Below are 21,382 nucleotides of genomic sequence, written 5' to 3'. Positions count from 1 at the left end.
CATATTCAGGTGCCCCTTATCAAGATCCCTGCTGCCTTCACACCCCTCTGGGATCCTTGCAGGACTGACTCTTTAGAAGCTGCTATCTGAGCTCAGCAGGTTGGAGGAGTCAGGGCATTACTGCTGGGCCTGCCTGGATACCTCTAGTCCCTGGCTAAACCAAACTCTCAGGCTGCTAAGTGTTTTACATCTGGCTCAGGAAGTATAGCCTCAGAGGCAGAATACCTCTGATCATATATACACCAAAGGCTCAGGCCTCAGAATAGTACCTGCCCTCTGAGGCCCTGGAGACAGGTAGCCCATGGAGGAAACAGGGTTTTCTCTCTAGCTCTGCCCTTTCCCGAGATGAGGCTGGTTTGTCCTGTACTCGGACCACTGTTCATAAGGGGCATGTAGGGCCAGGTAGCCTCTACTTGTTGAGACTTCTGCCTGGTTTTCTGGCCCTTAACCAGATTCAGGTTATTAGCACATATACAAAGAGAGTTGCAAGGGCTGGACTCTGGTCCCTTTATTGAGACTGAGGAGCCAGTGGGTCCATGAAAACAAAAATAAATTTCTCTCCCAAAGCCTGCCAGCAGGCTAAGGCACCCAGCATGTCCTGGCTGGAGCCCATGGCTGCCCCCTAAGGGCACAGGTCTGGCTCCTTTGGAGTCAAGTGATACCGACTGTCCAGTATCTGGAGGCCCTAAGGAGGACAGGAAAGACCTAGTCTCCAGGAGAGCTGGCCCCAATATCCATGATCAGCGTTGGGCCTTTGAGGCTCAGTCATCCGAGAGGGTAATGACGTCGTACTCGATGCCCTGGTGTTGCAGCTGTTGGATGTGTTCGGGCACTGCCTCCTCAGTGCCAAACAGGCCCTGGGCTTGGGCCATGGCAGCATCAGCCACCGCTGCCAGGGGAGGGAAAAGCACAGTAAGCCTGAGGCTCCAGGAGCTAGGCCTGGCCTCAGTTTCCTGGCCGTCAGTGTCCAGTCCCATACCTGTAACAGCAGAATGTGCTGCAGCCTCAAGCTGAGCCTGGGTGACAAGCTGCTGGCCCGGGGACACAGGTACATACTGAATCTAGAGAAAGAAGCCAGTAAGAATATAGCCCCACAGGAGCCTCGCTATCCCAGCTCTGCCTGCTCCCCAGGTACTCTACCTGGGACTCCTGCAGGAATGGGGTACCTTGCTCATACTGGATGTGTGTGATCTGGCCCTCCTGGACCTGGAGATAGGAAGCTGGCCAGTAATCCTAGAAGGCTGCAGCCTTCCTCCGAGCCCCACCCTGCCCCAGGCCTGGCCTACCTGGATATGATGGCCATCAGGGACTACAACGTACTCCTGTGGCAAGAGGTGTGGCACACCGTCCTGAGAGATGATATACTGAACCTAAGAAAGGGGAGGAGACAGGTGCTAGGGTTCCACTTCATGAAATCTGAGTTAAGAGGGCAGAGTGGGAGCTGGGCACAGACAGATCTCAGTGAGATTGAGGCTAGCCTGGTTTACAAAACAAGTCCAGGACAGCCAAGACTACACAGAGAAGCCCTGTTTCGAAAACAAAAGGCAGAGTAGTATGGACAGTAGCCCAGGTGGTCTGGAAACTTCTAAGGAGGACCTTATTAGTAAGGGGACAGGAGGTTACCTGGTTATCTGAGGTCACCAGGTGCTGTACTGTCTGGCCATCTGCTGTGGTGATTTCCTGGATGTAGGCAGCTTCCTCCTGTCAAGGCCAAGCCAATTCAGCCTTAGGTCTTTTACTTGTTGGTGTGTGTGTGTGCCCCAACCCTGAATGGAGGCCAATAGCTCAGAACAGGGTGCCAAGCATTGCTCTCCCATCACTTTTTGCCTGTTCTGTTGAGGCAAGGTCTCCATGAACCTGCAGTTCCTGCTTGGCTGGAAGCCACACAAACCTCAGGTCCTCTTGTCTCCATCCTCCTTGGAACTGGGCTTAGATAGAGGGTACTTGACATGCTGGACACCTGGCTTATTATGTAGTGGGAGCTGGGATCCAAACTCTGGTCCTCACGATTGCACTTCTAAACCTCTGAGACACCTCTCTAGTCCCTCTAAGTCTCAGTTCTGTCTGTCCCATACTTTCTGCAGGAGCTCCTGACCTTGTTCTTACCTGATTGGTCACCGTCTGTTCCTGGGCCACAATGATGTGTTCCTGGCTCAGTGCTTGCTGTAGCCGATCTGGACCCAGGGCCCCATGATGACTGGACTGGAGGGCAGCTGGGCAGAGAGAAGGGAGCTTATTAGGGGGTTCAGGGAAAACTTTGACTACACCATTACTGGGGTTCCCCTGGGCTGGGGTTCTAGTCTTTGGACCCAAATGGTCCACCTTGTGGCCCAAGGGTAGCTCACTGTGCAGCGTGGCCAGTGTCTCCTCTTCACTGTTGAGGATGATGGTCTGGGCTGGGGCTCGGGCTGTAGAAGGTCCAGTCTTTCTCCCATCACTGCTGTGTAGCCGCTGGATGTGGAATTTGAGGTGCCCATTCCGGTTGAAACTGAGGAGAGGGAAGAGTTGGCATGAAGTGGCTCCACCAGGTGTGTACATGAGAGCACCCCTACTGTCTCAGGCCTCACCGCTGCCCACAGAGGTGGCATGAGAAGGGCTTCTCATTGGTGTGTGTTAGCATGTGCCGCCTCAGATCCTTCTTGTTCTTGGAGGCGAAGCTACATTGATTGCACTGGTGGGGCCTCAGGCTGGAGTGCTGTGCCATGTGAGCCTACACAGGGTAGAGACCAGGCACCAATGGGTCAGCATGAGAGGCAACAAGTCTTCACAGAAACTAAACCCATAAGGACCAAAAGCCTGGACCTGAGATTGGGAGTGGTCTACCACAGGGAGAAAGTGAGAAGCCAGAGGTTGTGCCCTAACACCACCTGGGAAATTCTGTCTCAGTTTGTAGTCCTGTATTGCAACTAAGGGACATCCTGCATTAGGCTCAATTCTGCCTCACTGGGCCTCTGCTTTCCCATGGCGAGGGTGGGGCTTTAGGCCCTGGCCCATACAGAAATCAGAGGATGAAGCACTGCATTGGATCTGGAAGCTAAGAACCCTCCAGCAAGGAGGAGCTCCAGAAACCGATCAGAGGCTGTCCTACTGTCTTCACACCATCCCACACTGGACTTGAACCTGTGCCTTCCCACCAACCTCTACTTTCTTCAGTCACCAAACTCATACTGTCACCCTCTCTGTGTCTATGCTCCACAGCCTGTCTCCATAGCTGTTGTGTCTCTATCCAATGCCTTGCTGCTCCTGCTCTACACTCCTCACCCCTTCACACTGGGAACAGTCTGGCATTAGTTACTTTATATCTGGTTGGGGTCCTGACCAGGCAGTTCCCAGAGCTGGGATCTTGCTGAGTCACCTTTGACTCTAGAAGGGAACAGAGAACCAGGCTTGAGGAGAGATGTTCAATAAAGAGTTCTTATACCACTGAGTGGCCACAGGAATAAAGGCAGAGTCATGGTGGGGGGAGTACCTACCCGGACCTCAGGCCATTGGCGAGCACTGAAGGGGCAGTCGGGGCACTTGAAGGCAGCAGGCCCAGCATGGGCCCGCTTGTGACTTTCCATCTCTGCTCGGCCATGGAAGGCCTCTGAGCACACCTTGCAGGAAAACTTCTTTGCTGATGAAGCTTTTGCAGATGGTGGGGAAGGGGGTACTACCAGGCCTAGGGTGTGGCTGGCTGCAGGAGGTTGGGTGGAAGAGCCCTGGGGACCTCCCACATGGTGGGTCTTTATTGGAGACAGAACCTCAGGACCATCTCTGGGTGGCCCTCCACACTGCAGCAGGGGCCACTTGGTCCCAGGGGCCAGAGTATCTGGGCTTGGGAAGGAGATGGCGCCATCTGCAGTCAACTGTAGAAAAAAACACAGCATGAGGTGCTGAGGGTAGGCAGAGGCTGGCCACTGGGTGGGGAGGCCACTTCCAAGACTCACCTCTATGTGGTGCAACTGGGTCCCATCTGCTGCCATGATGTAGTGGGTGCCAGCCTCCTTGAGAGTGTCACTCACAACCACAGCCTGGGCTGCCTCCCCTGGAGGCTCTTCACTAAGGGCACAGAGAGTGGAGGCATGAGGTAGGGCTCCAGAAAAGGATCAAAGGCTACAAGAATCCCTCACCAAGTAACAAGATGAAGGAGCCTGAGTGAATGTAGGGCTCAAACCTGGGCCCCACTATCTCTTCCATAAATGATTGCCAAGAGCTCAGTGTTTCACTCTACTAAAAGGTGCCCCTCATTTCCATTGGTAGAAAGAAGACAGCATTCCAGGAGTTCAGTTCAGGTCTGGCCAAAATGGACAGAAGGAGAGGGCCAAGACATCCAAGAAGAAAGGGCAAAGGCTGAGGCAGCCTGTACAGATGCTGGCTCAAAACCCCTGACCCTCATCCTAGCACAGGTCAGAGCTGCTCAGGTGGCCTAAGATTTCATAAGTGGAGAGATATGTCACAGATTTGCAGCACAGGGAAGCCACACACAGGCCCAGGCAACAGGTCAACAAAGGAGCCTGTGCTTATCCAAGCAGTTGGGGGCCTAAGAGCTCATGGGAATAGGATGGAGAGATGGTGAAGGACTAAGAATATTTGCAGAGGACCCAGGATCGGTTCTTAGCACCTACATGGTGGTTCACAACCATTTCTAACTCCAGTCCCAGGGGATCCAATGTCTTCCGGCCTCTGAAAGCTCCTGCACGCACGTACTGCATCTTCTAAATTTATAGACACTCATACTTTGAGGTGGTGGGCGGGGTATACAGGATTGGGAACCAGGGTTCACAGCTTCACCTCCTAAGCATCTGACTTCACTAGCCTGTTTCCTCATTTGTATAAGCAGGGAAGCCTGCATCTTGTGCATGCAAGACCATTAGTGCCAAGTTCCCAGAAGAGCTAATGGCTAAAAAAGGCAGCTTCCCACCCTGCACAGGATATAGCCTCTGACTGCCCTGTCACTCTGTACAAACCAGGAATCTATACTGAAGATGGAAAGGGGTCAAGTTACCTGTAAGGTGTGCCAGCGGGTGCCCTCTCCTCCACTGGGGGTGTTGTGATGACACTGTAGCTGGCCCCACCAAACGGCCCAGATGGCAAGGCAATCTGCTGTAGGCCAGGGGGCCCTAGCTGGCTCTCAGTTGCCACACTGCTCCCTGGCTCTGCCACATGAAGCGTCATCACCTGTGGAGTGGTGTCCTCAGGGGAAGGCTGCCTACCAGTAGAGGTCAGCTCTGCCTTCACGCTCTCTGACTTCACCACAGCCACCTGCAACGACACCAATGGGCACTTCTGGGACAGAGCTGCTGTCCAAGGTCCTTCTTGGGGCCTTAAAGCTCACCATCCTACCAAAGTCTCTGCTGTCACCACTCATTTACACATCCCAAGTGCTTCCTGAAACATTCTGGCAGCTGGGTGTGGTGACCTGTATCAGGGATGCTGCTAAACACCCCCACAAAGTGCAGGGTGGCCTCCATGATATCTGGCCCAAAATAGCAGCAGCAGTGTGACCAAGTGGTAAACCATTAAGAAACCCCATAGCTAGATGTGGTGACATACATCTGTAATCCCAGCACACAGACAGCAGCACCAGGATCAGAATTCAAAGCCATTTGAGGCCATTTAAGGCTACATGAAAAAAAAAAATGTACACAAATATTTTATAGATTTCTGTAACTGTGACTGAAAAAGATAAACCTACCAAAACAAACCATGAAATGAAAGGAGAAGAACTAAAGGGGTACATCTACCAATGGGAGAGGAGGTAGATGTACTTCATATTCAGAATTTTTGCAAAACAGTAACAAAGGACTAGGAACGTGATAGAAAAAGAGCTAGGAGACAGATGACTCAGACTGAAGGTATGGACAGACATCTAGCCTCTACATATTTAATAGAATTATAAAATAGGACCATAAACTGTACCTCCATCACAATATCCTTCTTGAGAGACACAGTGGCCAAGACGCGCATCACATCCTGCATAACAGATCACTGAGGAGCAGAGCAATGCGCCTATTCTTAAAGGAATATCTAGGTGTTGGTTTGCACATGAACGCCATCCTGAAGAACTCTCGTCAGCCTATTAACTTTTGCTGTCTGAGGACAGAGAAGGCGTGTCCCAGACTTCTCACTTTCAGAACTGAACTCTAAAACATTTTATGTGCACAGACGTTTTGCCTACATGTGTATCTAGTGATTTCAGAGGCCAGAAGAGAATGCTGGAACCCAGTGCTGCTAACTGCTGAGCCAACTCTTTAGCTCTATTGTTGAGACAGGGTCTCATGTATCCCGGGCTGGCCTCAAACTAATTACGTAGCTGAGACTGGCCTTCAACTCCTTAGGCTCCAGTCTGCTCTGCCCAAGTGCTAGGATTACAGGTACATGCCATACTTGTTCATGCTTCATCTTTGCAAGCAGCCAGAGTACAGAGGTACTTCTGAGCTTCCTTGTGTTTTGGAGATGGGCTGGGTTGTAGAGATGGAGGAAAGATGATGAACTGAGTGTGTGTGTGTGTTATGAGATGGTGTCAAGTCTGCTCAGCACTGGGCTTGCTTCTGGACTAGACAAAGCCCTGGGAGTGCTCTGACTGCAGGTAGTGTATAGCACAAAGCTGCTTTAGACCCCACAGGAACAGCAGACGTAGTGAGAAACCAAACAAGAGCATGGGAACCACAGGCACATGTCCCTCAGCATAACAATGGTGTGGTGACTTGAATAGGCATGGCCCCATCAGCCCGGCGTGGTGGCACGCCTTTAATCCCAGCACCTGGGAGACAAAGGCAGGCAGATCGATCTTTTTGAGTTTGAAGCCAGCCTGGTCTACAAAGCAATACAGGACAGCCAAGGCTACAGAGAGAAGCCCTGTCTTGAAAAACAAACAAACAAACAAAAAGACTGGGCTCCATTAGCAGGGTGTGGTGACACAGGCCTCTAGTCCCAGCACTCAAGGAGGCAGAGACAGGCAGATCAACAGAGTCCAGGGCTACACAGAAAAATCAAAACAAAGACAAAGAGTCCCATAAGCTTATATATTTGAATGTTTAGTCACCAGGGAGTGGGACTCTTTGAGAGGATTAGAAGGATCAGGAGGTGTGGCCTTATTGGAAGAAGTGTGCCACTCATAGGAAGTGGGCTTAAAGGTTGCAAAATTCCATGCCAGACCCAGTCTCTCTCTGCCTCTTTTAGTTTATAGCTGTAGCTCTCAGCTGCTGCTCTGCCCATGTTCCCTGCTAGGATAACAATGGACTTAATCTCTGAAACTGTAAGCAAGCTCTCAATCAAATGCTTTCTTTTTTAAGAGTTGCCTTGGTCATGGTGTCTCTTCACAGCAACAGAACAGAGAGTAAGACAAATGGTCACTAGTACCTTAAGAGTGCATGGGAGAGACTGCCCTCCTCGGCTCCACAGAGCCAGTTCCTTCAAATCTGCCAGAGGTTTAGGCTGATCTGTCCCTGACAGGGTAGGCTGGAGCCACTGCTTTCCTTTACTCTATGTTTAGCAACGCTAGTGTGTTCAGTAGCTGGGCAGGGGAAGTCCTGGGTGCTTACCTGCAGGGATGTGGTCCCTAGCTCCCGCTGGGTGCTCATGTTCAACAGCAGATCCAAGGCTGTCTGCGTGGCCATTGCAGTGGACTCCTCAGCTCCTGGGTGGGATGGGACCTGGGCTTGAGAACAGGCTGGACACCTGGCACCCAAGGCCACCCTTGTCATCTTCCTACGATACTGCCTGCCTTCTTCAAGGCTCACCTGGCTGGTAGATGATTGTGGCAGCACCCAGGGCATCAGGACAGAGGAGCGGAGGAGTCTCAGGTGACTGGAAAGGTGCTGGCTCTTGAGGGGCCTAAGGAGGAGGGGGAATAGGTCAAGACTGAGAGGGAGGGCCAGAAGTGCATTTCCCAAGTACATCTGATGTCATCATTCCCAACAGTCCATTGCTTATCTCATCTACTGTTTTTAAGTATTTACCAGCTCAGTGCTCAGTGGAATGGTGAAGCTCAGAAAACTGAAAGGCTGGGATTTGAACCCAAGACTGCCAACTCTAGAGCCCATGTACTATCAGTGTGATCATCTTCCTAGAGCCATTAGGAGCTCCCATGACAGAATACTAGCTGCTTAACCCAAGTATACTTACTCCAAATCCAATTCATCCTCCTCTTTAATATTAAAATCAGACTTATGTATATATATATATAAGTCTGATTTTATATATAGGCACATGAGCACTACAATGCACACATGGATATCAGAGGACAACGCTGGGGAATCAGTTTCCCACTTTCACCACATAGGAGCTGGGGGTCCAAATCAAGTCATCAGGCTTGGCAACAAGTATTCTAACTTGCTGAGCTGTCTCACAAGCACCTTCTCCTCCTTGTCAACAGTATTCTTAGTTTCATTAGGGAAGGCAGCACACCCATCTACAAGACTACATTCCTCCGCATTCTGTGACTCTTAAGTGTGGCCATGTAACTAAACAGGGACTTCCAGGAATGTTTGTGAAGAAAACATGGGTAGATGACTACAAGGGTCTTTTTTACCATCTCCCACCCTTCTTGTTGCTTCTGGCCTGGATGTGGGTGGGAAGGTGTTCTTGCAGGGATGCTGGACTATGAGGGTGACCACAAAGACCAAAGTCAGATCCTAGGATGTTGTACAAAAATATCTAGAGAGCTTGGTCCCTGACCACCAGGGTTGCTCAGGTCCAGGGAGCTCAGAACTGCTGAGCTTTGCAATTATTTCACACCTAACAATAACAAACTACTGTTTATTATTTTTTTATACCACACTGTTGTTGGTATTTCTGCTGTCTAGACCAGCACTGGATAGCTACCCTCCCCTAAGTTTAAAGCTGCACCCTTAATTCGGCTGGTGTCCACCTCAGGGATGGAGGCAGAGATCATCCTACTGGACCAGAATGTGCAAATGAGACATGGCCTGTTCCCAGGTGTGTGCTGCCTCCCAGCAGGGCCTACCTCAGGTCCTAGTGAGCTGTGGGGAGGGCCAGGGGCCACACTGTGTTGCTGTTTCAGCTCTTCTATCTGTTGCAGAGAGAAGAAGGGGCGGCGGCGGGAAGGGGGCTCCTCAGGGTGGCGCCGTCCCCACTCCTCAAAACTGTTTGCATGTCGGCATCTCACATGCAGGCGCAGATTCTTCTTGTGGCGAGTGCTGAAGTGGCAGTACTCACAGGCAAAGGGCTTGGCCCCTGTGGGCACAAGGGAACGCTTGCACCCAAACAGTCCTCCAGAAGGCCCTCTCTGGACCCAGGGGTCCCTAGCCTCACTACAGTAAGTCATCACCATGCTTGGACAAACAATGCTGTCCACTCTGGTGGACTAGAGAAAGGATCCGGGCCACCTCCATATTCACCCTTCCTGCAAGGGGCCACTCTCAAGGTCATCTTCCTAAGCAGAACATAGTAGATACTTCCCATTTCCCTCTTTCATAACTAAGGCAGAGAAAGCAAGCTGCTGGTGTTGGGCTCAGGACAGAGGGAATGCCACAGGACTCCCTTTACAGCATAAGCAAAAGTACTCCTTGGCTTGGGCTGTGGAGGGGGACAAAGAGAGCTGAGCTCCAATGTGGATGTAGGGACTAGAGGGCTGGCTTGACCTGTGTGCTTGACAGCCACATGGGATAGCAGGAAATCCTCCCGGAAGGTTCGGTAGGGACAAAAGCTGCATTTGAAAGGCTTGTCGCTAATATGGGACAGCTGGTGGTTCAACAGTGCCTTCTTGTCCTCACAAACGAACTCGCAGAACTCACACTTGAACCTGGAGGCAGTTTGAAGGGGGAGGAGCTCAGAAACATGAAAGGTTCCTTCCTAACCCATGGACCTCCAGTGGGAACATACCTGCGATTGGCAACAGCCTGGATGTGTGTGAGCAGGTGCATTTTGAAAGTGTAGCGCTTCTTAAAGGACTTTCCACACTGAGGGTGGGGAAGATGGAATTAGATGGGGATGGCCCAGAGAAGGCCCTGCCTCCAGCCACAGCCCTGGCCCACCCACCTTGTCACACATGTGTGGCTTCTCAGTGCTGTGAGTCTTCATGTGCTGTGTTAGTCTCTTCTGCATGGGGTACACACGGCCACACACTGGGCAAGGGAAAGAGCTCAGCTTTGGGGTCTGGGAAGGTATAATTAGAGGTCAGGGGAGAGAGAAGGGGAGACAGCAGGGAGCTTTCACCTCCTATTCCACCACCCCTACTAGCAGTCCAGGGCCCTTCCTGGGCGGGAGCCCCACACTCACTGGATCTGGCCTCTTCTTTCTGGAAAAGAAAAAACCAAACGTTATACCACAGTTTCCCTACGGACACCAGGTCTCAGTCCTGATCACCCTCCTCATTACCTATGCCCTCTCTTCAGAACCCACTGAAAACCAGCGGGTGTCACCTGGGAGAATGCTAAGGCTCCACAGGGGGCGTGCTCTGAGCTGGTTAATCTGAGGCATGGTCTTCTCTCTACTCATGGAACACACTTCTGTACTACAGACTTCAAAGTGCCACAGGTTAGCCCTGAGGAACAGACTTCAATCTAGTGACCATGATTCTAGCTGGCTACACAACTCCTTCTCTTTAAAGAAACCTGTAAACATCTTGAAAATCAGTTCCAGGACCTCAAGGGTCTCTACTCTACCTGCCCTGTTTGTAGGTCATTTGCTAAAGAAGCCTATTCTTTGCTGAAGTCACAGGCCTAGCTGTCAGTCACTGAGCAGCCACCAAGCCTGAAAATACCTGATTTGACCAGCCTTAATCTGCTCTCGGCACTGAGGGAGGGGCCCACAGCTGACCTCCACGAGACCTTCTGATCATGTATGAACCCCTGCAGTCACAGTTTCCCAGGCCCCTCAACAAATGTCTCCATTTCCCGGATGAAAAACTAAAGAAGAGCCTCAACTGGGGACCTGAAAGCCTTGGCCCTGAGGATTCTGGGGCAACAGATCAGGGGTGATTGATCTTGCCTCTAACACCACATGAATCAGACAGGCCCAGAGCATGTGTACTACATAGGACCTAGAATGCTTCTGTCACATGCTCTCCCTGCGGAGCCTCCAGCATCCGGCACAAGTCACTGACCGGTCCTGGCTATGCACTGCTGCGTGTCGAATGACGTCCTTCCGGTAGACACTCGTGTAGCTGCACTCATCACACTTGTAGGGCTTGCTGCCCACGTGGTTGAACATGTGCTCCTGGGAAAGACAGATAGGGCTGAAGACTCAGCTTCCCCTCTTCTTCCCTGTTCCCACTGGTGCTCAGAGCCTTGGGGTAAGTGTTGACAGTAGAGCCTGCTGCCTGGCTGGAAATTCTCCCCAAGGATAGCACCTGCTGTGCTAGTCCTGCTGCTGTCTTACAATCTGACCAAAAAGGAAATGAAGGTCAGAATGAAGGGACCTTGCCATAGTAGAGCTTGGAGCTGGGCAACATGGCTCCATAGCCCATGCCTTTCCCACTGCACTATGGGAAGGTCCTCTGAGGAGCCCAGAGAACAGCTCTTGGCCTAGGTCTTTGTGGGAGGAAGCAGCAGCACAAGGAAAAACCAGACAGTCCACCAGAGTCTGAAGGGTGCCCCTACACCCCACCTTTCCACATCACTGGGGCGGCCAAGCTGCAGTTTCTGCAGTAGACTGGTATAGTTGACACCTGGACCCTCACTGGGGCACAAAATGACAAAAAGTGGGTTGGACTTCTGTTGGCCCACACCTCTGGAGTAAGATATAAGGAGCCCTTCCCTGAGGCATACCACTGCCACCTGCTGGAAGGACTCAAGATTCTGTGAAGAAACCACCCACAGGCAATCCCACAGTGAGAATGAGCAAGTCTGTGCTGTCTCTAATGTGAACTGAACCCTTGAAAGTGAGGTGTCCCTCACTGGATACCCTGCCAACTGCCTGTGGCAGAACTCCTCAGAACTCCCAGCATGCTTCACGAGCTAGCTGGCCAGAGTGCACAGGCAGCGCCACTGCACACTGGCTGACTCTTCCTGCCCCGTGACCTCCTGAGCACACCTTGAGGGAAGACCAGCGGCGGGAGCGATAGCTGCATTGTAGGCACTTGAAGAGCTGTGGGTCACCAGCCTCATGGGAGTTGACATGGAAGCGAAGGTCCTCATGGGACAGGAATCGTGAACCACATATGCGGCACAGGTAGGGCCTGAGCAGTGGCTTGGGCGACTTGTAGTAGTACCTGCCAGGAAGGGGTGGAGAGGAGAGTGGCTGGGCTGCAGGTCCAGGGAGCCCCCCCAGCCTGTCAAGCTCCACTCTGCTCCCCTCTACTTACTTTCGGTATTTCTTCCCTAGGAACCGTCTGGAGGGTCGTCCTCGGCGTCGGGGTGGCACCTCAGGTTCATCCTGGCCAGGGGGGGCTGCGTTCTCAGCATCTGACTGACTCACACCAGATTCCACCGGACCCCTCCCCACCTTGCCCACGGCTACTAGGCATCCTGGACCTGAAGAGCTGGGAGCCTCAAGATCTTGCAGCTCTGGAGGGCTCTGTGTGCTCTGGGAACTCATTAGAGGTTCTCCTACACCTGTCACAGACACAAAGAACACAATCAGTCACACATGCTAGGACCAAGCTAACCACTAATGGTTACATCAGATTACAGAACAGACACAGACAGCCCATGGTCGGATGCCGCCCTGATGCTGATCTGACCTACTCAGCATAGCAAGACAGCAACGGGGTAGTATCTTGGCAAGAGTCCCACCGGCTGGGCTCTGACTCAGCTCTCCCCTCCCTGAGTCTCATCTGTCCCATCTGCAGACTGGTCTAGTAACCACAGGGACGCTGTGGACTTTGGAGACAACAGTGGCTTTGACAATCGTACACCCTTATGAGGCTGGTGACCCAGGGGAACGTCGTCCACAGCAAGAGGACTTCCATGGACAGCTTACAGACTCTTTGAAGTCTAACCGAATGTGAGACCTTTTTAAACAGTGTTTAAAAATACTATTTCAGGGGCTGGAGAGATGCTCGGTGGTTAAAAGCACCAGTTGCTCCTGCAGAAGACCCAAATTCAATTCCTTGCACCCACATGGCAGCTCACAACTGCCTTTAACCCAGTCCCAGGTAAAACAAAACCAAACTCCCAAAACGACTTCAAGGCTGGAGGTGTGCCTCATGGGGAGAGCAGTTGCCTGGCATGCACAATGCCATGCATTGCATCCCTGGTACTAGCAACAAATAAAAATGAAATACTGCTGTAAAGAACAGGCGTCAGCCCAGCAGCGGTGGCACCATCTTAACCCCAGCATAGGTGTGAAGTGTGACAGGTGTGGAGGTGTGGCAGGTTTAAAGCACTGGCTGCTCTTGCAGAGGACCCAGACTCAATTCCCTGCACCCATATGGCAGCTCAAACTGTCTTTAACTCAGTCTCAGCAGAGGCAGATGAATCTCTGAGTTCAAGGCCAGCCTGGTCTACAGAATGAGTTCTAGGACACACAGAGAAAAGCAGTCTCAAACAAACAAACAAACAAAAATGGGGATCAACTAGCATGGCAATCACCTTTAATCTCAGAATTTAGAAGGCAGGCAGGTTGATCTTTCTATATAATCAGTTCCAGACCTGCCAAAGCTACACAATGAGACCCTGTCTCAGAACAGTAAACAAAAACAAACCAACCCATCACAACAAACCAAACAGAAAGAAGTGGGTGGATGAAGGTCAGTGACTAAACAAAGGCATCTGCAGCCAAGCCTGAGCACCTGAGCCCAATCCAGAGCCTTTGGGGTGAAGGGGAACACCAACTCCCATAAGCTGTCCTCTGACCTGCACGGGTTCCAGGTGGCGTGCTTATTCTCACACACTCTCTCACAGAAGTATATACGAATTTTTTCTTTTTTTAATTAAGAATGACACAGACAGGGCTGGACAGATGGCTCAGAGTTAAGAGCACTTCTTGCTCTTCCAGAGGTCCCGAGTTCAATTCCCAGCAACTACATGGTGGCTGACAACCATCTATAATGAGATCTGGTGCGCTCTTCTGGTGTTCAGGTGTACACGCAGGCAGAACACTATATACATAATAAAATAATTTTTAAAAAATGATGCAGACAGCAAGGTATAGTGGAGTGTACACCTGTAATCCCAGCACTCGGGAGGCAGAGACAGGAGGGTCTCTATGAGTCTGAGGCCAGCCTGGTCTACAAAGCAAGTCCAGGACAGCCAAGGCTACACTGAGAAACCCTGTCTCAAAATACAAAAAACACAGACTGGAAGGAGTGTCTTGTTTGTGTACAAGTGCAAGATGTATGTGAGTACATGGACCTGTTCTCATACCAGCACTGTTTACAGGAAAATGACGGGTCTCCTGCTCCTTTCTTTGCCTTATTTAACTTGAACAGGGTCTCCCACTAAACCTGAAGCTCCCCATCTTGGCTATGTTGGATAGCCAGTGAACTCCCAGAAGCATCAGGCAGCACAGCCACCATGTTACCCACACACAAACCCTGGTCCATGACCAAGACTTACCATCATGGAGGTCTAAGGTCTCTAGGCGAGGCAGCTTTCGGGGCCGGCCAGGCCTCCGTCGAAGTCTTGGGGTACTGGGGGTGGGACGCTGGAGCCGTAGCTGCCGGCCCCGGGGCTCATCCTCAGCTGGATTGTAGTCACTGTCCTCTGTGGAGACAGTAAAGGACAGTGTCTGGACAGTGTCTAGACCGTGCCGACAACTCCCACTTCCTCATCACTGTTCACTGCTCTCTCCACTAAGGCCCTCCTGTAAAAAGCCCTCTACACCCTCCACCACAGAGGGCCATCCTTCCTTCCCTTGCACCTGCCAACAGTTCACCTCAATTGAAAGCACAAGAGGAACCTGGTTCTCAAGCCACTTCGGCCACTGGTAGAAAACAGGCACTGAAACTGTAAACTCCTACCTGAACTGGCCCACCAGGCCGACAATAGCCACGAATGACCAATTAATAATAAAATAAGCCTGATCCAACTCAGAAAAACTTTATACTAGATCTCAGAAAGTACAGGGGAAAACAGGGAGCCAGTTATGGTGGCACACACCTATAATCTCAACATTCAGGAAGAGCAAGAATCTGAGGCCACCAAAGGCTACACAGAGGGGCACGTCATCTCAAAACCATTAGTAAAAACAAACGAACAAAGACTGGAAAGATAGCTCATTTGCTGCTTTTACAGAAGATCTATCTGGGTGCTTTTTCCTAGCATCCATTTGCAACAATTCAAACTGCCTGTAACTCCAGCTCCAGGGGATACAACACCCTCTTCTGGCCTCCAGAGGTACTGCACTCAATATGGACATATCCACACACAGGCACACATAACCAAAACAACAAAAAAACTTTGGAGAGAAACAAGGGGTAGGGAGGGAGTGCTTCTGTCAATGAGTACTTGCTGCAAAGCATGAGGACCCGAGTTCAATCTCCCAGAACCAGTGTCAAAAAGCCACGCATGCTCGTATGCCAACAGTCCCCAACACTGGAGAGCCAAAGACTGGAGGGTCCCTAGGGCTTTCTGGCTACCCAGTCTAGCAGCATCAGCAAGCTCTAGGTTCAGTGAGAGACCCTGTCTTAAAATGTGAGGCAGAGAATGACTGAGGAAGACACCCCATACACGGATCCAGACAAACACGCACATATGGAGAGGCAAGAAAAAAAAGTGAAATATTTTTATTTTGGGTTCAGTTGCGGGGGGGGGGAATCTCATGTAGCCCAGGTTAGCCTCAAATTACCTAGTGAAAGTGACCATGATCTTCCCACCTCTACCTGCCCAGTGCTGGGGTTGTAGGCATGTGCCTGGTTTTACTAATAGTTTTTATAATCATTCACTGAATTATTTTAAATGCATAGGTAGTAGACTGTGACTAATAAAACTATGAAAAGCACGTATCTGTTTTTGCCTGCATTCTATTTCTCCTGTTTTTCTCTTCTTCAGTGTTCAGCCTGTTCCACGACTTACCCTTCTCCTGCACTGCACTGGTGTCTTCCTTCAGGCAGGCAGCCAGGAGCTCAGTATTTGCAAACGAGCGTGGGAACAGAGGGGTTAAGGAGGACAGTGGCTTACCCTCCAGATCGTCAATGGCACCCGCATCCACAATGTCATCCTCCTCCTCTTCCTCCGGCCCTTCTTCCTCTGTGGTCTTTATGCAAGTGCCCCACTTCCGTAGACGGCCCCTTTTACCAGGTGCTGCGGCGGCGGCGGCTGCTTTTGCAAGAATGAAACAAGCTGCCATGTGTGGCTCTGTGTCCTGCTCCTGTCAGGCCTGCCGACCCCACAGACGTACCTGGGCGGAAATGCCGCTCCCGCATGTGGCGGAGCAGTGTTGCTTTGGTGCTGCTCCGGTACTGGCACATCTTGCACTTGAACTGCTGCACAACCACCACCTCCATCATGGCCTCCAAGCTCTGCAGGTCCAGCTCCTCGGTGACAGGGGCTGGGGGTGGCTGAGCTAGAGAGCCGGGCTCTCCCTGGGGCTCTTCAGGAGGCTCTAGGCATGTAGATGTGGATGTGGGACCATCAGCCAGTGCTTCAATGGCTGCAAGACTGTTGGCCAGGGTGGAAGTAGACATTGGTGATGTCATGGGCGCACCTAAGGACAGGAGAAAAAATAAAAGGCCATGAGTATCAGCTGTTCTTCCCAGGCAGGTCCAAATTCCCTGCAGAAGCCAGGGCAATGGCTAACCCTCTAGAGTCATATGGAGTCCTGTCTTTTACTCTCATTCATCACAGAGATCCCTGGGATGGGCAACAAGGTTCATACCATCATCTGGGCCCTGCAGGATCAGGTACTGTGTGGTTTCAGCTCCTCCTTCTTCAGCACTGGTCACAGTGATGCAGCCTGGCAGAAACGGCAGAGGGTGGCAGTCCTCAGAGGGATCCTGGCCATAGGCCCACACCCTCGGGCTCTACTTGGCAACTGGAGACCAGCTGCATTAGCTGCTTAGGTCTTGGGTACATCCACTACAGCTGGTGGGAGGTCTTCAGTAGGTGATGTGCTAGCCCAGTCACCAGGATGCCAGAGCTACCTCAACTGCCCAGTCTTTTGACAAACTGGCCTAGAATGTCTTTCCCTGTTCTCTCCAAACTTCCTCAGGATACAGATCCCGCAGGCACTCTCTTCCTCAGAGTATGCCAGGGTTGTGTGGGGTGCTGGAGACTCTATGTATGTCAGTAACAACAAAGGACTCAACACAGTACTAAGCAGCTTGAAAGTGAGGGTCGCCTAGCTGGGCTTACTGCCCAGGACCACCCTCCATTTGTCAGTGTCACTGGGAAGTCATTTTCGTGTCTCCTGGGCCTTATAATTCTCATATGGACCAAATTAATGGCAGCCATTTCCTCTGGGGGTCACTGGAAGATCTGTGACTTGTGTCAAGTGTTTATAGGCCACCCTCCATTTGTCAGTGTCACTGGGAAGTCATTTTCGTGTCTCCTGGGCCTTATAATTCTCATATGGACCAAATTAATGGCAGCCATTTCCTCTGGGGGTCACTGGAAGATCTGTGACTTGTGTCAAGTGTTTATAATTGCCCCAGCACAAAGTCAGATACAATTACTTCTATTTTTTAAAACTAGTTACTGCTGCATGCACATCACGTGTGTACACGGACGGGCATGCATGCGGAAGTCAAATGACAACATTTTGGAGATGGTTCTCTTCTCCCACTGGTGTCCAGGGTGGTCACCAGGCTTATCGGCAAGCACTTTCGCCAGCAGAACCACCTTACTGCTCAGCTAAAACTATCTCTACTACTGAGCACTGGTGACATTCAGGCAGCATTTTAAGACCTTAGTTGTGATGTCTTATTTGATCCTTGAGTTATTTACTACTGGGAGACAGTTATCAGTTCCCTTTACACATTCCACAGTTAGGTAATCAACTTCCACTCACACAACTGGCCATGGGATTCTGCAGGGGCCACACCCTCTCCCCACTCACTCTGGATGAGGTCCGGGCCAATGGTAGACTCAATGATCTTGTCAATGGCGGAGCCGAGGTCTGAGGAGGAAGCTGTGCAGTCAGACACCAGTATGCTGGGGTCTGGGAGAGCACTGGAATGCACCAGGGCTGGAGGCCCACCTGGCACCTCTGCCTCTGGTCTCCGGGACACAGAAGATGAATCGGGGAGATAGCCATGAGGCAAAGGGTCTGTTGAAATGCTCTCAGATACCTCTTCCTAGGAGCAGGAAGCAGAGGGCAGCTCAGGAGGCAGGGGCAGGGCAGGACAAAGCAGCATGTATATTATATCCCCAAGAACAAAGCAAATAAAGCCACCCGCACTGTAAGCCACAGAGGACTACAAGGGCCCCAGGGCCCACAGATGTAGTCAGACACTAACCTGGGGTTAAGAGAAGGACCTCTCTAGATCACACTCCAGAGCCAGGAGGGACAACTGTCACTGGGCTTATTGCTCCCTCTGCCTCAAACTCTTCCATCATCACCCCATCCAGTTTACAACCAACCTTCTCACAACCATTTTAGGCGCACCTCCTCTAGCAAGCCAAGCTGGACCCTACCTAGTTAGGACCTTTCTCTGAGTGCACTCTGCAGCAACCTTGTCAATCACACTGGCATGAGGACAGGTTGGGTCTACATTTTGAAAAGCTTTCCAAGGTGGACCCAATTCCTCAGCCTGATCCCATCCCACCCCTGCACCTGAATATTTTCCACACCAGGCTGGTGTTCTCTGCAAGGACCTGACCACACCTGTCCTGTCCCCAGCTGTAACCCCATAATTCAGCGTTATGTTAGATTCGGAGCAAGCCTATTTTTGTTGACACGATGACGTGCTCAACTGCACATGAGAGGCCACAGCTTAGTATTTCCATCAGGTGTCCAGGTACAAACCCTACTTTGCCAAATTACTCACGAAGCTACCAGAGATAAATATAATTCTAATTCTCACAGAAGAATGAGGTGAGGGCTAGAAGCTGGGTAGCTTGCTCAAGCTCACAAACTATTGGGTGGGGAAAAGGAGGCTCAGAGCCCAGCACCCATAGAATCAAGTATTCCCATTCCATTTGACAGAGAGGAAGACTAAGGTGAGACGGATCAACATTTGAATGGGCTCAGAGAGAATAAGGTATTGGATCCTGGTTCTGTTGGCACGTTCTGCCTCAGTTTCCCTTTCTGCAGAATCTGAAACAAGTGATTTAGGTATGCCCCTTAAACTACAGGGTTTGTCAAAACGACAAAACCTACCACAGCAGTTGGCATGGCATTGTGTCTGCCTAGAGAACAAGTATTTTCTATAAGTAAGCTCTGCTGGATGGCCCCCTGCCCACACTGTCCAGCCTGGTCCATACCACAGAGCGGCTGCCACTGTCTGAACTCTGCCCCACGCCAGAGTCGTCGGCCTCCGTTAATCCTGGGGCGGCCGCCGCATCGCTGCTGTCCGCGGACACCGCTTCCGAGGTGCCCACACCCAGGCCGCTCTCAGATGGCTCCTCCGGCTGGCCAGGCCGAGGGGCCGCGTCGCTACTGCTCTCCACCTCATTCTCCTCCATTTGTTCCGGGGACCGACTGACAGCGAAGCGCGGTACAGGAGGCTTTTACTCTGCCGAAAGAGACGACCATGGCTGCAACAAGTGGTCCACCTTTCGGGCCCGGCAAAGCTGGACCCACCTGGCTGCACCGGCGTGCCCATTCCGCAGATGCAAAGACTGAGCATCTGACCAAACAGGGCGGGGTTTCCTCGAGTCCTGGAGAGGGAAGCTTCCAGAAAAAGACAGGGACGCCTTGCCTCTCAGGCTAGGGCCCCTCTGGGAAGGGTGGTCGCGGTGGGGGATCACCGCCCTTTGCTCCTCCCAGAGGCGTGGATCGCCCTCCGACCCCGGGCGGGCACAGCGGTTCAGCCCTCCGGACCCCGTGTCCCCTCGGATGAGAAGCCAGTGGTACAGCCCGGAGGCCCCCGGGGTCAGTGGTTCGCTCCCCCTCCCCGGGCTCCCCTGCGGAGGGGGCTGACAGCGACCGTCACGGGGCCTGGTGACTCGGGGCTGTCCCCGGCGCTGCCTGAGCTCCAGGCCCGACGCCATCTTGTGGCAGCGCTGGGTTTCCGCTCAGGCAAATGCGAGAGCGGCTAAAGGGCCTGGGACCCCGGGGCCCTGTTCGGACAGCCCCGCCGGCCGGGGAGCTCGCCGGCCGCCAGCCCCGCGGCAGAGCCCCAGTGCACGGCCGTGTGCTGCGGCGCGGCCTGCCTCCGGCTGTCGCTAACCTCAGCCTCTGGCTGCTGTGTCGCTCTCCGACTCCGGCATCGACGAGGTCGCCATCCTCTCACGCCCGTCGCGGAGGAACCCATCAGGCGCCCTCGAACCGGAACTACTTCCTCCGCCGCCCCCCCGAGGAAAGACAGATTTGCGGAGTTTTGGAAGGTCTCTCAGAGGGCGCAGAGCCGTTGTCTGGTGCAGAAGGACACTGGGAGTCTCTGTGCTGCGTAGTGTGCGTGGGGGGCATGAGGTCAGCTGGCGCGGGGGACTACTTTCTCTTGTGGCGGATGGCTACAGGGGAAGTGAGGTGACGTCACAGGTCCCAGTCGAGGCTCGCAGGGTGAAGCGCGGTGGAGGCGCCGGGCTCTTGTGGGCGTGGCTCTCACGGCCTGGCCACACCTCCTGGGGTCGCTTGAGGAAACCTAGGATGGCTTGGAGGTGCCCCGAGGAGAGGAAACGTCAATCATTTTTCTGGGTTTTTTTCACCTGAAGCTTAAAGCTCCTCGGTCGGGTCCTGCCGGGTTAGGTTTGTTGTGCCTCGGGGAGGGCTGTGTGTACGGATGGGAAAACCGAGGTTTAACGACTGGAAAAGGCTGTTCCGGAATCACAACTAAGGGGAGTTAGGGGGATGACGTGATGGCGCGGTCAGGGAGAAAAGTTAATGTTTGGCCCATGGTGCGCTTCGCAGCTGTATTTTTTTTTTCTTTTCTTTATTTTGTTTTGCCCCCACATGACAGTTTCTCTATGTAACAGCTGGCCAAAACTCACTTTGTAGACCAGGCTGTCCTCACAGAGATCCGCCTGCCTCTCCTGTCTCCTGAGTGCTGGGTTAGAGGCATGCGCCACCACGCCCGGCACAGCTGAAGTTTTTAACTTTATTAGGTCCAGACACCCACCTGTCCTCTGGTCATTGTAGATAGTGTAGGTGGATTTAGAAGTTGGGAATTAAGCAGGGCGGTGGTGGCACACGCCTTTAATCCCAGCACTTGGGAGGCAGAGGCAGGACAGCCAGAGCTGTTACACAGAGATGGAAAAAGAGGCGGGGATGGATTAGCTCAGTGATAAACAGGAGGCCCTGGGTTCGATCTCATAACATACACACGTTGGGGAGCACACACACACACAAACAATGTTCTGTGTTTATAGGAGTCTTTGGTCCTTGGACCCAGTTTGGTGGCCCACACTTTTAATCCAGCACTCCGAAAGGAGAGGCAGGTGAATCTCACTGAGTT

The 21,382-nt window shown here is 52.2% G+C and overlaps 1 protein-coding gene across 2 annotated transcripts; it reads right to left on the bottom strand.

The window, feature by feature from the left end:
• Positions 1-493: 493 nt before the first annotated feature.
• Znf335 (zinc finger protein 335) lies at positions 494-20,226 on the bottom strand. Of its 2 annotated transcripts, none has more exons than XM_055596104.1 (28): positions 20,159-20,226; positions 19,251-19,501; positions 17,884-18,121; positions 16,705-16,782; positions 16,228-16,533; positions 16,008-16,148; positions 14,445-14,591; positions 12,251-12,500; positions 11,980-12,157; positions 11,051-11,163; positions 10,225-10,243; positions 9,985-10,101; positions 9,829-9,905; positions 9,588-9,748; positions 8,951-9,180; positions 7,725-7,818; positions 7,527-7,621; positions 4,988-5,244; positions 3,930-4,041; positions 3,474-3,848; positions 2,568-2,710; positions 2,346-2,488; positions 2,107-2,213; positions 1,624-1,701; positions 1,287-1,370; positions 1,141-1,206; positions 980-1,061; positions 494-889 (listed from the first exon to the last, which is right to left on the bottom strand). In XM_055596104.1, the coding sequence occupies exons 2-28, from the start codon at positions 19,449-19,451 to the stop codon at positions 762-764; spliced, it is 4,020 nt and encodes a 1,339-aa protein (XP_055452079.1). In that variant the 5' UTR covers positions 19,452-19,501; positions 20,159-20,226; the 3' UTR covers positions 494-761. The 2 variants fall into 2 exon arrangements, with proteins under 2 accessions (XP_055452079.1, XP_055452080.1); XM_055596105.1 differs by having other exon boundaries at positions 16,008-16,145.
• Positions 20,227-21,382: the final 1,156 nt, after the last annotated feature.

This window comes from Psammomys obesus, unplaced genomic scaffold, assembly GCF_907164565.1.
Source record: "Psammomys obesus unplaced genomic scaffold, mPsaObe1.curated_primary_1811, whole genome shotgun sequence".
In the NCBI taxonomy this organism is placed as follows: Eukaryota; Metazoa; Chordata; class Mammalia; order Rodentia; family Muridae; genus Psammomys; species Psammomys obesus.
This window is presented reverse-complemented; position numbering and strand designations above follow the sequence as displayed.